This window comes from Rhamphochromis longiceps, linkage group LG23 (genome assembly GCF_057381845.1).
Source record: "Rhamphochromis longiceps isolate RC_006_pf linkage group LG23, R_longiceps_female_GT1.1, whole genome shotgun sequence".
NCBI lineage: Eukaryota > Metazoa > Chordata > Actinopteri > Cichliformes > Cichlidae > Rhamphochromis > Rhamphochromis longiceps.
This window is the reverse complement of record NC_140578.1, coordinates 47,130,308-47,145,894: the sequence shown is the minus strand read 5'-3', so window position 1 is coordinate 47,145,894 and position 15,587 is coordinate 47,130,308. Positions and strand designations below refer to the sequence as shown.

The 15,587-nt window shown below is 43.7% G+C and overlaps 1 protein-coding gene across 7 annotated transcripts; it reads left to right on the top strand.

Annotated features, from left to right (window-relative positions):
* The first annotated feature begins 5,590 nt into the window (after window positions 1–5,590).
* On the top strand, window positions 5,591–11,672 carry pnpla4 (patatin-like phospholipase domain containing 4). 7 transcript variants are annotated; one of them, XM_085398723.1, is made up of 7 exons: window positions 5,680–5,777; window positions 6,038–6,226; window positions 6,760–6,854; window positions 8,625–8,760; window positions 9,003–9,068; window positions 10,003–10,155; window positions 10,760–11,672. In XM_085398723.1, the coding sequence occupies exons 1-7, from the start codon at window positions 5,706–5,708 to the stop codon at window positions 10,889–10,891; spliced, it is 843 nt and encodes a 280-aa protein (XP_085254849.1). In that variant the 5' UTR covers window positions 5,680–5,705; the 3' UTR covers window positions 10,892–11,672. The 7 variants fall into 7 exon arrangements, with proteins under 7 accessions (XP_085254850.1, XP_085254847.1, XP_085254849.1 ...); XM_085398724.1 differs by lacking the exon at window positions 5,680–5,777 and adding an exon at window positions 5,591–5,654 and having other exon boundaries at window positions 10,003–11,672; XM_085398721.1 differs by having other exon boundaries at window positions 5,672–5,777; window positions 10,003–11,672.
* The last annotated feature ends 3,915 nt before the right edge of the window (window positions 11,673–15,587 follow it).

The following is a 15,587-nucleotide window of genomic DNA, read 5'->3' as shown; positions in this document are numbered from 1 at the left end:
TCAGCCCATGTTCTCACAGTAAATGTGACTTGAAGGGATAATGCTTCCTCCATCATTTTTCTGAAAGTGCCTCTTAATTATAACTTTGCTCTGGATAATGACTCTGATATCTGAAATTGGAGTTCTTCGTTTCTTTTATCCCAGAATTTCACAGACTGTGGGATGACAGTGTGTCACACGTACACTTTCTAACAGCTAAGCTTTGCCACAGGCTTTCCACTGAACAACTACCAGCTCCTTTGTCTAGAAGGATAATTAAATCATAGCTCAAGGCTAAATCATCATGAATTTAACCTCTGCTGCTACTTGAACAATAATGAATGACTGAGGTTAGCATTGCTCTGGTACTTGTGTCACCGTGTTTGGGTATCTAAAAAAAAAAACAAAGAGTTTCAAAATAAATAGATGACACAGCAGCAGGTACATGTTTCATTTGTGCTCATGAACATCTCTATTTGTTTCAGTGAGCTCCAATTTTTGTAGAAAGTGATGTGAGCGGTGGTGAAGAGCATTCACTTAAGGAAAAAGAAAAAAGAAATGCTTTCTGGTTAGAGTGTGACTTGATTTACTGACCTTCTCGTATGAGCGCTCCCAAACCTTTCAAGGTCCTGTGGGCAGAGATTCCTGTAAAGTCTAAAGTGATTAGCATTTTCTATTTTCTTATTGACCACCACAAGCCTCACTCATACATACAAACACGTTGCATTTTATTTTAAAGGTGCAAAGCAGTTTCAGTATTTACCTGCCCTCAATGATCTAAGCACACAGAAGCAGCCGAATAATTCTTTGACAAGTGACAGGTACATTGTCTTCTTTATCAAAATGTTCCCTTTTCTGGACAGTTATACAACTGTATGAACAACGGCAAATGCACTGCAAACATATGATATAAAAGTATACATTAGGGGGGTGGGGCGATCGTGGCTCAAGAGTTGGGAGTTCGCCTTGTAATCAGAAGGTTACCGGTTCGAGCCCCGGCTTGGACAGTCTTGGTCGTTGTGTCCTTGGGCAAGACACTTCACCCGTTGCCTACTGGTGGTGGTCAGAGGGCCCGGTGGCGCCAGTGTCCGGCAGCCTCGCCTCTGTCAGTGCGCCCCAGGGTGGCTGTGGCTACAATGTAGCTTCATCACCAGTGTGTGGATGGGTGGATGACTGGATATGTAAAGCGCTTTGGGGTCCTTAGGGACTAGTAAAGCGCTATATAAATACAGGCCATTTACCATTAGACATAATTGGTGCTAGATTAGATCAAATGCAGTTGAGAAATTTTGCACAGTTTAGCTACACACCTGACACGCTCATAGAGTACAAAGCAGACAAGGTGCAATGGAACCTGCATAGTCACTATATGCAGTCTTAAGTTGGTGAAAAGAATTCTAATGATCACTGTGCTTCTTTCAATACGGCTGTGATTTTTTATGAAAGATATTTAGGGTCATTTCGACGAACAAATTCTCACAGGCACTGTTTCCTAATAAAGAAGGGTGCCTCTAAAATAATAACAAATCTGACCTCTTCAACTTTCAACCCTGAGAGCACAAGTGAGTCCCTCCCTGTTTTACAAAAGCCTAATTAGCTACTGCAACACACAAAGTAGGGAATCAAAAAAAACAATAGCACCACCTGTTGGTGAGATTTCATAAAGAAACAGGACAAATAAAACAGAACACATACATTGGTTTGCAAAAGTATTCGGCCCCCTGAACTTTCCCACATTTTGTCACATTACAGCCACAAACATGAATCAGTTTTATTGGACTTCCACGTGAAAGACCAACACAAAGTGGTGCACACGTGAGAAGTGGAACGAACATCAGACATGACTCCAAACATGTTTTACAAATAAATAACTGCAAAGTGGGGTGTGTGTAATTATTCAGCCCCCTGAGTCAACACTTTGTAGAACCAGCTTTTGCTGCAGTTCCAGCTGCCAGTCTTTTAGGGTCTGTCTCTACCAGCTTTGCACATCTACAGACTGAAATCTTTGCTCATTCTTCTTTGCAGAACAGCTCCAGCTCAGTCAGATTAGATGGGCAGCGTTTGTGAACAGCAGTTTTCAGATCTTGCCACAGATTCTGGATTGGATTTAGATCTGGACTTTGACTGGGCCAGTCTAACACATGGATATGTTTTGTTTTAAACCATCCCATTGTTTCCTGGCTTTATGTTCAGGGTCGTTGTCCTGCTGGAAGGTGAACCTCCGCCCCAGTCTCAAGTCTTTTGCAGACTCCAAGAGGTTTTCTTCCAAGATTGCCCTGTATTTGGCTCCATCCATCTTCCCATCAACTCTGACCAGCTTCCCTGTCCCTGCTGAAGAGAAGCCCCCCCAGAGCACGATGCTGCCACCACCATATCTGACAGTGGGGATGGTGTGTTCAGAGTGATGTGCAGTGTTAGTTTTCCACACATAGCGTTTTGCATTTTGGTCTCATCTGACCAGAGCAGCTTCTTCCACATGTTTGCTGTGTCCCCCACATGGCTTGTGGCAAACTGCAAATGGGACTTCTTCTGGTTTTCTGTTAACAATGCTTTCTTCTTGCCACTCTTCCATAAAGGCCAACTTTGTGCAGTGCACCACTAATATTTGTCCTGTGGACAGATTCCCCCACCTGAGCTGTAGATCTCTGCAGCTCGTCCAGAGTCACCATGGGCCTCTTGGCTGCATTTCTGATCAGCGCTCTCCTTGTTCGGCCTGTGAGTTTAGGTGGACGGCCTTGTCTTGGTAGGTTTACAGTTGTGCCATACTCCTTCCATTTCTGAATGATGGATTGAACAGTGCTCCGTGGGATGTTCAAGGCTTGGGAAATCTTTTTGTAGCCTAAGCCTGCTTTAAATTTCTCAATAACTTTGTCCCTGACCTGTCTGGTGTGTTCTTTGGACTTCATGGTGTTGTTGCTCCCAATATTCTCTTAGACAACCTCTGAGGCCGTCACAGAGCAGCTGTAGTTGTACTGACATTAGATTACACACAGGTGCTCTCTGTTTAGTCATTAGCACTCATCAGGCAACGTCTATGTGCAACTGACTGCACTCAGACCAAAGGGGGCTGAATAATTACGCACACCCCACTTTGCAGTTATTGATTTGTAAAAAATGTTTGGAGTCCATCCATCCGCTTATCCTTTTTCAGGCTCCAGCGCCCCGCTGGAGCCTATCCCAGCTGTCATAGGGCGAGAGGCGGGGTACACCCTGCCTCTCGCCAGTCTGTCGCAGGGCCAACACACAGGGACAGACAACCATTCACACTCACATTCAAACCTAGTGGCAATTTGGATTATCCAATTAACCTATCCCCACAAGCTGCATGTCTTTGGACGGTGGGAGGAAGCCGGAGTACCCGGAGGGAACCCACGCAAACACGGGGAGAACATGCAAACTCCACACAGAAAGACCCCGGCCTGGTGGTGGAATTGAACTCAGGACCTTCTTGCTGTGCAGCAACAGTGCTAACCACCGTGCCACCGTGCTGCTGTTTGGAGTCATGTATGATTTTCGTTCCACTTCTCACGTGTGCACCACTTTGTGTTGGTCTTTCACCTGGAATTCAAATAACATTGATTCATGTTTGTGGCTGTAATGTGACAAAATTCAAGGGGGCCGAATACTTTTGCAAGCCAGTGTAACTGTGCCTGACACATGACTGTCCGGCCTACAGTTAGCTGTTCTGGGTGTTTCTCATCGACTGGCAGCTGGTTCATCTGTGCTGCCAGATGCTTGTGGAGTGCAGTCAGCTTCTTCAGCCAGTAGATGTGAACCATGTCAGTGTCATGGTCCTGAGTCTGCCGACTCAGTGTTTCTTTATGCTTTTGTTTATTCTGAGTATGTTTTCTGTTATGATTTTGTTATAATGTTTGCCAGAAAACCATCAAATCTGAAGGAGTGAGAGAAATGTGCCAAGAAAGAATGAGTTGTATACAGTAAATCATTAGCGAAACGTCTTTGATAGAAACTAGAATAAGCAAGTGCAAATAAAGTAAATTTAAGAACTTGTAAAATACATATAAGAAAAGATCCAATAAAGCCACACCATAAAACACAGATAATAAAACATTAAAAACACAACATGGGTTTTCAACATTTGCTCTGTTGTTCCACTTTCCAAAGCAGTTTCAGTGAGGACCAGGTGCTCGTTCTGAAGTAGCAAAATGCCAAGACAGCAATACTCAAAATTATGTTCTATAATAAGATTATTCAATTATAAAGTTTTGCTAATGGCAGGCAAAGGTTTATTAAATTTTAATTTCATTAATTTAGAGTTCAGATTAAATTTCGTGTGGACATTAGAAGGATTTTCACTTTTGAACATACATTTTGATGGTCTGTGAGGTTGGTATGTTGCACAGTACTCTCATGAGTTTATGGACTATACATGCTGACCAGAAAAACAACAACAACACAAAAAAATCAGTCCACTCTTCTATCTCAGAGAAGCAGACAGATTTCATAATGCTATGGCGATTTGTGTCTTTATCAAAAAACAAACAAACAAAAACATTATTATATTATAAGCTAAAGAAATTGATTCTTTTCTACTCTCCTGGAGTACTTAAAGCGCTCTATACAGCATGCCACATCATACACACAAGCACTCTACACTTTGTCAGGGGTTTCTAACAAACATACACTTTCATACTGGTGGGGGTTAAGACTGGGGGAGCCAGGAATCAAACCACCAACCTTCTGATCAGCAGATGACCTGCTCTACCTCCTGAGCTACAGCCATCACCTGCAGTAGCCAAAGAAAAGAAAAAAACTGAACTGAGCTGAATGCATGTGTTTAGCGCCAGAGTTTGGAGGGCCAGGAGTGACTAAAATATGCCATTAAATAATTAATTAAACGTTTCATTAAATAATTAAAACTGGAATTAATTAATTTAATTAATATTTCAATAAATATTTAAATGCACATTCATTTTATTTAAAACATGTAATCAATTATTTATGTCTTCATTTCCAATTTTTAAATTAATGACACATTTAATTAACAATTAATTAATTACTACAATATTGACACATTAAATTATTTATTTATTTAAATTTTTAATTATTTATTAACAGATTTAAAGCATTATTTAATGGTGTATCTACCCTGACCCTGCGGCTGTCTTCATGAATTTATTTTATCTGTCAGCCTCACCCATCAAAGTCAGGGGGTGGAGTCAACACCATTGCTTTGGCCTGGTGGCCATGTTTTAGTGGGTGTTTCTCAGTGCCAACAATGGACATGTGGAAATAACTGAACTGTACTTTGAAATACCCTGTTTGTATGTCACCAAATATACTTTGAATATTTTTCTAGCCGGGAATGTAGTGTTTTAGTCTTGAAATATCTGGTCGGTTTGTCAAGATTTGTCAAGAAATTGGAATTAATTGATTAAATAAATATTTCAATAATTAAATGCCCCTTCATTTAATTTAAAACATTTAAAAAATTATTTATTTATTTGTTTCACATCTTAATTTTAATTATTGACACATTTAATTAATAATTTATTGGTGTATTTAATTAATTCATTTTGTCACTCCTGGCCCCCCATCCGCAGAGTTGAACTCGCGTTATCGCGAGGTTGGTCTTATTTTGAATTCAGGAGCAGGGCTTTGTTTACTTCCGGTGTACACAGAAAGGTTGAAAACGGCTGGTTCTCCAAGAAAAGGTACTCAATATGTTGACAGTGATGGTTTAAGCATTAACCGCGTTATAGGAAATGTGCTTTCGTCACTTTTTGTGTGTGTTTTCAGCGAGCTTTGCTTTTCTGTCCTGTTGTACGATCACGACGGTGAGATAAGCATTTGGCCCTAAAGCTGAAGTTTACACAAGTAACAAGCTTGGCGCGTACGCGATGAGGAGTGAAAAAAGGCTTTCTAATGGACACGTGCTTTCATGCAGTCATGTTTGCAGCAGGGCGGAGGGGTCAGACTTCCCTGCCTTCTTGGTTTATTCGTGCTACTCGTATATGTGGCACTAAATTGCAGTAATCACACGGCTGGACTCAACAACGCTACGTGTGACTCATGTCATGTTTACATGTTTCTGCAGGTGTTAATGATGACGGTCCTGAATCTGTCCTTTGCTGCGTGTGGTTTCCTGGGGATCTATCACTTGGGTGCCATGGAGGCCTTTCTCCGGCATGGGCACAAGCTGCTGGGCTCCCTCGGGGCCTGTGCAGGTGCTTCTGCTGGGGCACTGGTGGCTGCTGTAATGGTCACAGCTCCTGAAAAGTTGGAGGTATCGTGTACAGTCCAGGGGTATGTGGGGTTAGTGAAACCCTCTGGTCTCTGAGCAAAATGGAGACAAACTATTTCTCGCTCCTGATTCTTGCTTCTTCTTTAGTACTGGTAGTTTTTATATGTGTGTGTACGGGACTAAAGACTTTGTCAGGGTGAATGATGCTCAGGGATACTTGCTGTCACACACTTGAAGAACCGTCTGTTTTAGTGATGCACACTGTAACAGCCGATCCTATAAAATAACAACTCAGATGTTAGCGTACTCAGAGTGAGTAATTAGCTGTAAATTCAGGAATCTAGATGAACAACAAGCGATTGAGTGAAATGTTATTTACAAGGCGCACTGTGCTCATATATCCTCTGTTCTCAGTTAGTTTTGCAGATTTCAGACTTTGATTGTATTGAGATAAATCACCAGCTGTGCAGGAAAAATGAATCTGTGAGTGTAGAGCTGAGTGAATGAGCTTTGTTACACTAGTGACTGAATGATATGACTGTGCTTTCATCATGGTGTTTGTTTCCTTCTTCCAGCACTGCAAAGACTTCACCTACAGGTTTGCTGACGGTGTGAGACAGCAGCGGTTTGGGGCCGTCACACCAGGATACAACTTTATGCTCACACTCCGGTAACTACTTAGCAGAAGTCTCCTCAACAATCACCGGGCAATGTTACACGATGGAGGTGTTGATGTCTCCCATTGTGGACCTGCAACACGTGTTGCTGTGAATACTGGTTGGTGGTCAATGACCAGCTTAAACACTGAAAACACTGTGGAGATATTTTCCACCTGCTGCAGCGTCATAGCTCTGTGTCACGCAGTGGAAGGTGCACTGAGTTTGTTTAATGCCACAGTAGCAGTGGAATAGACAGATTCATTATCCCCTGAGGTTAACTTGCAGTTACTTTTATGATCCTCATGTTTTGTACCTTACACCATTATCAGGTCAGAAAGCTAAAGCCTTTACCAAACCAGTCAGTCTCTTCAGATTCAGCAGGCATGAAGCACAAGTAGTATCTATGGGTTAACAAGCCTGTTTCAAACATTCCCACAGTTCATACTTCATGTCAGGACTAAACAAACTGCGTAACCCTGGAGCACCGTCAGCTGTAGCTGTGCAAAGATGTTTGGTTCTTTCTAAACAAGTCACTGTTTGGCTGAATGGAGCCTGAGCAAGACGTGTTTGGCCCGGGTGCGATCAGGACTTTGTGGAAGAACAAGATTCGACTGAACTCTTAACACGTGCTTTCTGTCAGTGAGCTCGGGACGTTTGTCAGAAAGACTCAGCTGCAGGTCTGTTAATCAGAGTCATAATGGCTTTTTAATTTTCATCTTTTTGTTTTCAGCTTTGTTTGGTTCCAGTTTGCTTGCACTGTGCGGTTTCATGCTTCAGTTTAGTTTTTTAGTTTTAATGCAGTTATTATATTTATATACACTGCCAGTCAGACGTCTGGACACACTTTGTCATTTAATGATTTTTCATTATTTTTACTACTTTCTACATCGTAGATAAACCGAAGACATTCAATATATTTAGATTCCTGACAGTAGCCGCCCTCTGCTGTGTCGACAGCTGCAAACCCTCGGCCTTCTCTCAGTGAGCTTCATGATGTCGTCACCTGACATGGTTTCACCTCACAGCCTGTCAGGGTTCATTGGTGGAGTTTCTTGCCTTCTTAATGACGTTGGCACCATCGGTTGTGCAGCAGTCAGGTTGGTGCACAGCTGACAGCCCTATTTGACAACTGTTAGAGTTCATATTATGACAAGAACCAATCGGAGTAGAGAGAAACAACAGCCCATCATTACTTTAAGAACTGAAGCTCAGTCTGGAAAATTGGTCAAACTTTGAATGTGTCCCCAAGTGCAGTCGCAGAAACCATCAAGACCACGATGAAACTGTCTCACGTCTCAAAGGACAAACACAGTAACTGAAGCTGAAAGCACACAAAGGTGAAAAACTGAATAATAATCTAAGAACGACAAACAGCACCCAGGACTGCAGCACGTCAAAGCTTCTTAGCTGCTGATCTTGGCCTAGTATTCCTAATTCTTCCAGCTTTAGTCTCAGGTGTGTGTATGCTATTAAAACTCATCAAATTATTCATATTTAATGATTTTTCATTTGCTGCTGACCGAGTTTGTGATAGACACAGAAAACAGGTAAAGAGGCAGGGGGCGACCTGCTGCTGGCGGTTAGTTTGTCAGTATCTATGCTTGAAGTGTAAGCTGAGGTGTGAGGAAGGCACACGGCAGCTGAATAAGGCCAGCAGGCTTCGGTCAGTGTAAGTGCTTGATAGCTTGATTAATAATCGCACGTCCCTGTAAAACAGTGTTTACGATGCCCTGTGGAGATGATTCCATTAAATGAACATCTGCGTGTGGATTTTCCCACAGGGAGGGGATAGAAGAGATTCTCCCCACAGAGGCTCACAGTCTGGCCACTGACCGCCTCTACGTCTCAATAACACACTCAGAAAGTGGCACGAACCACAGCGTGTCGACGTTTACCTCCAGGGAGGAGCTCATAAAGGTTCGCACCCCTCTCTGTAAACACACACAGTCCGTTTCAAACATGGTCATAAATGTTTATGATTGTTTTACAGCCTTGTTTCTCTCCAGTCTTCAGTTTAGTGCTTTTACTACTATAAATGACACCGTGCTGTATATGAGCTGTTACCTGACTGCACGCGCCTCGTGACCAAAATGTTGAGCGACGAGCTGCCGGACCAAGTGTTTTTGCCGGATAACTGTCCCCCTCTTGTACCTGTCCAGGTCCTGTTAGCCAGCTGCTTTGTCCCAGTCTATGCTGGACTCAAACCAGTAGAGCTCAGAGGAAAGGTAAGGGTTTATGCCGGTGTCAGAACAAAATCAATTGGTTCATGATGTTCCGCAGGAACGAGCGACAGCTTGCTAGACTGATAAATCGAATGCTTTGCTGACTTCAGAGTGTTCGGTGCTAGAAAATGTTAAACATACAAAAGTAGATTATTGAGTGTGAGGAATGCTTGAATACATGTCAACTCTACTCTTTACTGGTAAAGACAACAGCCAGATATCACAGTCCAGGGTTAAAATGAGCTTTAACATGTGGGCATGAAAGAGGTTCTGAATAATACCGGAGGTTTTGTTACAACGAGCCAAAATGCCTGGTAAAGAAGATATTTGAATGTGTCTTGAGCCACTTTTACACATGAATTGTGGACGACGATGCATCATCTGAAGTTAATAGAGGCCTTTCCTTCAAATAGCACATAACAGGTCCTCTTCAGATGTGCTCTTACTGCTGGAAACCAGTGGAAACCCTGTTCCTTTGGTTCAGGTGAGGGTACACGCCACACCCACTCGCTGTAAATCCACGAGGCCTGTGCTGTTCTCACGTGGATGTAACCTGACATCACGTGGAAGTCATAGAGCGGACAGCTTTCTCTGCTCCGGCTGCTTCGTGCACCAGATTTGAACGTGTCCGTGCTGGTTGGGTTGTAGGAAAGTTCAGGTTTGCAGGGCTTGTCTACAAAGTATTTAATGACAGGATTATTTATGCAGCTGTAGCTCAGGATGTCAAGCAGGTCATCTGCTAATCAGAAGGTTGGTGGTTCCACCCCTGGCTGCTTTTCTCTCCAGGCCATCCATCAGAGTGTGAACGTCAGATAAAACACACCAGCTTCCCTGTCCTGTTAGCATGTTTGTGATTGTCTGAAAGTCTAAACAGCTTTCTTTGCTCTAAACCTTTTTGTAGCTGTTGTGTGACCAGAAGGCTCTTTGTTTCCTGTAGAAATGGATTGATGGAGGATTCACTGACAGCCTGCCGATCCTGCCTGTGGGACGAACCATCACGGTGTCACCCTTTGCTGGACGGCAGGATGTGTGTCCGATCCACAGGGGGCGGTTCAAAACTCAACTCAGCTTGGCCAACATGAACATAATGGTGAGAACCGGAGCATCTGATTGGTCTGTAAGGAGAAACCTGGATTCCCAGATTATTCTCCACCTTCAGCTTTTTACCATAACTGAGCAGCGTGTACGGCTAATAGTGCTAAAGATATGTGCCAGGCAACAAAGCTTTCTCACTCTGTGAACTTCCTGTCAGTGCACGTGGAGCACACCACCACCACCACCACCCAGTGCTCCAACCTGCTGGTTGTATTCAGCTTCTTCAGCAGCTTCAAATTTCCGGAGAGTCCGAAACCAAAGTGCTGCAGTTATGAAACAGAGTCATGTTCAGATATGTGGAGGGTGCGTTCAGACAGAACTGACCGGTGTCCTTCACACGGTCACAGTTCAGATATTAGTCTTTGACATTACGTTAATAATAAAGGTAAAGAGTTCTGTAATCTTAGATGTGCTGCCAGAACCATAAATCTTTTGATCTCGTTAGAAGATGAAGTCGAGCTGTAGATGTTATTTGACCTGATCCAGCTCACAGCACAAAGTGCAGCACGTCCAGCCGTGAATGGCTGCGTGTGCGTGCAGAAGGACGTGTTTCTGTCACTTTGTTGATGTGAACGCAGTCTTTCTGTTGGCTTCCTCAGCTTTCCGTGGAGAACCTCAAACGTCTGAATCAGGCTCTGTTCCCTCCGTCCGCCGGCGCCATGCGTTCGTTATGTGAAGAAGGTTTCACGGACGCCGTGAGGTTCTTAAAGAGAGAGGGCTGGATGGGCTGAGCGTCACACATGGACAAATGGAGCGTGTGAAGCCTGGAGTGTCGTTTACCAAGAAGGAATAAACATTTTCTGTATTTATACGTACTTCCTGGGTGATTTTACTCACCCAGGAAACAGACACATGCTAGAAAAGTAACTGCACCGATGTTTGCATGCAGTGATGTTGAAGTGATTCAGCCTTTGACTTGGTGCATGTTTGGAAAGATGGTACATTGTGGGCTTCACTCAGATTACTTTGATCACACAGGCGTCCTCTCTGTGACAGCATGTGAACCTGGACTTTTATCATAGTTTCTTTTCTTTTGACTTGAAGCAAAGTGAAAAATATCGGATATCCGTGACCCGCCTCACAGAAAGGTTTGTGCCGCCCTCGTGGATGCCGGCGGCTCCCCCAGGACACGAGGCAGCACGAGTCTTTGAAGGGTTGGATGTTTGTGCAGGTTTGACTGCTGCTGGGTCACCGTTTGATTTCCTTCAGGAGCGACTTGGCGTGTGCGAGAGCTGCTCTGCACTCAGCCAGGCGAGGCAGCAGTTACACACATGCAGCAGACTGCAGAGGACGGGCTGGGATCAGGATATTCCAGGAACCCTCAGTGGCATTTCCATCTTTTCTATACAGTCTTTTTGGTGAACAGCAGTGTGAAGGCTGCGATGGGGCTGTCGGTGCTGCTGATCTTTAAAACCAGGAACTCCATGTGTTCTGTTTTTTGATGTCCTTTAAATGATGTTTGTTGTAAAATGAGTGATTTGAACGAGTAAACAAAGGAATGTCAAATAATAATGTTCTTGTCGTCGCTGTCATTATTCTCTCAGACCCGAGCCGGCTGTTGGGATGTCTTCGCTCCCTTATCGTCTCTTATGTAGCACGTCTGTGCTGACATGATGCCGTATGAAATCCATCATAGATACTGTGCATACTGACGAAAGTGACAGGGAGCGCCGCAGCTTCATTTTAGGCTCAAGACGTGCAGAAGTCCACCCAGGGATGTGCATCATGAACAGTCCTGAGTAGTACAGAACCTGAATGTTGTATCGTAGTCAGTTAAACATTATTAGTAACAGAGATCTGTGAAGATCTGCTGCAAACACAGAGGTCATCCTACTGTCTGCTGTCATCAGTCAACTTTTATTCTTACCTTTAACAACAAAGTCTTCAACACTAATGTCAACAGACAAACATGACCTGAGTCACCAGGACAGGCTTGAGTTTGTGTTTGAGTTCTTACTGAAACGATTCAGGATTGTTTTGCATTTTAAACTTGTAACATCTAAATTTGATTTCGACACACACACACACACACGTATCCCACTTGTGCGTATTGTGTTATTATGTAAGCTCACCTGCTGCTTGTGGTAATAAGGCTCATTTAAAGCTTCCGCCTGCGGCAAAGAAACCCCAGCTTGTGTTTTTCTCCCTAATGTTGAGTCTCGTAATGAACTACAGTAGGGGACTGCTGTGTGGACGGAGGCCAGCTGAAGGAGCTCATTTGTTAGTGTAATTATTCAGCTGCTGACTTCAGTGTATGGGACTGAAAAGCTGTTGTTCACACCTGCAATGTGTTATTTGTGTGATAAGCCGTTCAGATCCACTGGAAAGCAGAGAATGCTTTTCAGCTCCTGGAAGTTTTTCATCTGCGAGCTGCACTGTCCTCTGGTCCTAAACGAATGCAGTGGAAACTGATTCTACAAAGGCCCAAAGAGGATGGAGGTCTAGTATTTATGCAATCCAGGAACATCCGTGCCCTTTGTGCTGTTCTGTCCACAGTTATTTGGGGAAATGGGATTCTGGGCTGTAACCACAATACTGCAGTAGAAGCTCCCGCTGAGCCCCGGGGCTGCTGGGAGATCCAGTCGGCAGATATGATTGGTACCTTTGCACAGGCTAATAAACAACTCCACAAGCTGCAAAGATTTCTTTGTTACCCTCGCCTGCACGCTGAAGAAATAAGCAAAACATAACGGCTATTTCCTGATTGTTTTCTACACTGTACTGTCTGAGCATGAAGGAGCGTGACACGTATTAAAGTATATGGCCTAAACTGAGGGCGAATCAGGACGCGTGATATCCCACCCTGTGTTCTCAACAGACGAGCTCTGATGTGACTTACGGTCTGCAGTCCTCATCATAGTCAGCCTGTCCACGTTCCCTCAAAGCAAAGAGCTCACTGCTGAAACACACCAGGCTACAGGTCTGTTAGCGATGCTGAGGGTTGGTTTTATTTTTTTTTTTGCAGGCACATTCAGACAGTGTATCCAACTACAACAGGGCTGTCGAACTCCAGGCCTCGAGGGCCGGTGTCCTGCAGGTTTTAGGTGTCACCCTGGGTCAGCACACCTTGACCAAATGATTAGTTCATTACCAGGCCTCTGGAGAACTTCAGGACATGATGAGGAGGTCATTTAACCATTTGAATCAGCTGTGTTGGATAAAGGACCCGTCTAAAACCTGCAGGGCACCAGCCCTCGAGGCCTGGAGTGTGGCCAGGGGTGTCACACTCCAGGCCTCGAGGGCTGGGTACTTCAGACCCAGCAACACACTCAGACAATAACTAGAACTGAAGAAGCTTCTCGCATGAGAGGTGAAACGTCTTCAAGCAACTTAAAGAAGTCCAGACGCTTTTCTTTCCACGCTGTGGGCAGGTTTTATGCCTGAAACACACTGAACACATTTACAGGTCACGTGCCCCGATGCTCAGCCCCAGACTAAGCTTTCATTGGTTGTTTGTTCACACGCTCACATTCTGTGCAGTTTAGGCTGATTTCTTTGGATATTGATGAGTTCAAATTAACTTTTTTCCTCAGCTCTGAGGAATGAATAGATACTGCTGTTCTCTGATCTCTCAGTCCACTACCACCAGTGCCAGATATGATCACAGAGGTCCTGCGACTGTCATCAGCCACAGACGCACTGTTCATGGAGCTTTTCAGAGAAGTCAGGCTTGAACCTGTTACGGTGCTGCACAAGATGATGTTTTTCAGCCGTACATCTAAATGTGGTTCCAATAAGTTTATTTGAATTTCGAGCTCCAGTGACTGAACCTGAACTGGAACACACAGACACAATAACTGATGGTTAAAAAGATGCTAGGGCAGGTCCTGACTTAAACATGGGGTGGTGGGGTATGGAAAAGGGCTCAGATAAGACTGGCTGCAGGGGCCCGGGAGCCCCGCCCCTCCCTGAGCATAGTTCTGCTGCAGGTTACTTCCTGTTAAAAGGGTGTTTTTCCTTCCCACTATTGTAGAGTGCTTGCTCACAAGACATTTATAGTTTTCACTGTAATTATAAAGCACCACTGACACCATCAGTGAACTGGTGCTATAGATGAGTCTTCTCTGGGAAAATAACCCAAACGGCAGCAACATGGCTCTCTTCCTGGTGCTGCTGAAGGTTGTCACTGTCCCCCTGGCTGAGGTCAGCGTTATCTTGGATTCCAAAAGGTTTCATGCCATCCCACAGAGGTTGATTATCTTGTTAACAATTTCACTTCTTTACTGTATACGAATCTGCTCCTCTGAAAAAGAAATTCTCACATCAGAGGTATAACTTTCAAACACTCACCTGAAAGCAGACGACTCGTAAGCTGGAGAGTCACAAATTTAGAAGATCATCATTTAGCCTGGAGAAATAGTTTGCTGCTTTATAAGAAAGCCCTCCGCAAAGCCAGAACATCTTACTATTCATCACTGATTGAAGAAAATAAGAACAACCCCAGGTTTCTCTTCAGCTCTGTAGCCAGGCTGACAAACAGTCAGAGCTCTGTTGAGCCAACCATCCCTTTAACGTTAACTAGTAATGACTTCATGAACTTCTTCACAAATAAAATTTTTATCATTAGAGGAAAAATTACCAGTAATCATCCCACAGATGTAATATTATCTACAGCTACTCTTAGTACCATTGATGTTAAGTTAGACTCTTTTTCTCCAATTGATCTTTCTGAGTTAACTTCAATAATTACTTCCTCCAAACCATCAACGTGTCTTTTAGACCCCATTCCTACAAAACTGCTCAAAGAAGTCCTGCCATTAATTAATGCTTCGATCTTAAATATGATCAACCTATCTCTAATGATCAGCTATGTACCACAGGCCTTCAAGCTGGCTGTAGTTAAACCTTTACTCAAAAAGCATCTCTAGACCCAGCAGTCTTAGCTAATTATAGGCCAATCTCCAACCTTCCTTTCATATCAAACATCCTTGAAAGAGTAGTTGTCAAACAGCTAACAGATCATCTGCAGAGGAATGGCTTATTTGAAGAGTTTCAGTCAGGTTTCAGAGCTCATCACAGCACAGAAACAGCTTTAGTGAAGGTTACAAATGATCTTCTTATGGCCTCTGACAGTGGACTCATCTCTGTGCTTGTCCTGCTAGACCTCAGTGCAGCGTTCGATACTGTCGACCATAATATCCTATTAGAGCGATTAGAACATGCTGTAGGTATTACAGGTACTGCACTGCAGTGGTTTGTATCATATCTATCTAATAGACTCCAGTTTGTGCATGTAAATGGAGAGTCCTCTTCACACACTGAGGTTAATCATGGAGTTCCACAGGGTTCAGTGCTAGGACCAATTCTGTTTACATTATACATGCTTCCCTTAGGCAGTATCATTAGAAGACATAGCATACATTTACACTGCTATGCAGATGACACCCAGCTCTATCTGTCCATGAAGCCAGATAACACACACCAATG

Coding starts and splice junctions, on each gene's coding strand:
- pnpla4 (XM_085398721.1), top strand. CDS start 5,706: ATGTGCTTTCGTCACTTTTTGTGTGTGTTTTCAGCGAGCTTTGCTTTT. Junction 6,227..6,759: donor CAGCTCCTGAAAAGTTGGAG/GTATCGTGTACA, acceptor TCCTTCTTCCAG/CACTGCAAAGACTTCACCTA. Junction 6,855..8,624: donor AACTTTATGCTCACACTCCG/GTAACTACTTAG, acceptor ATTTTCCCACAG/GGAGGGGATAGAAGAGATTC.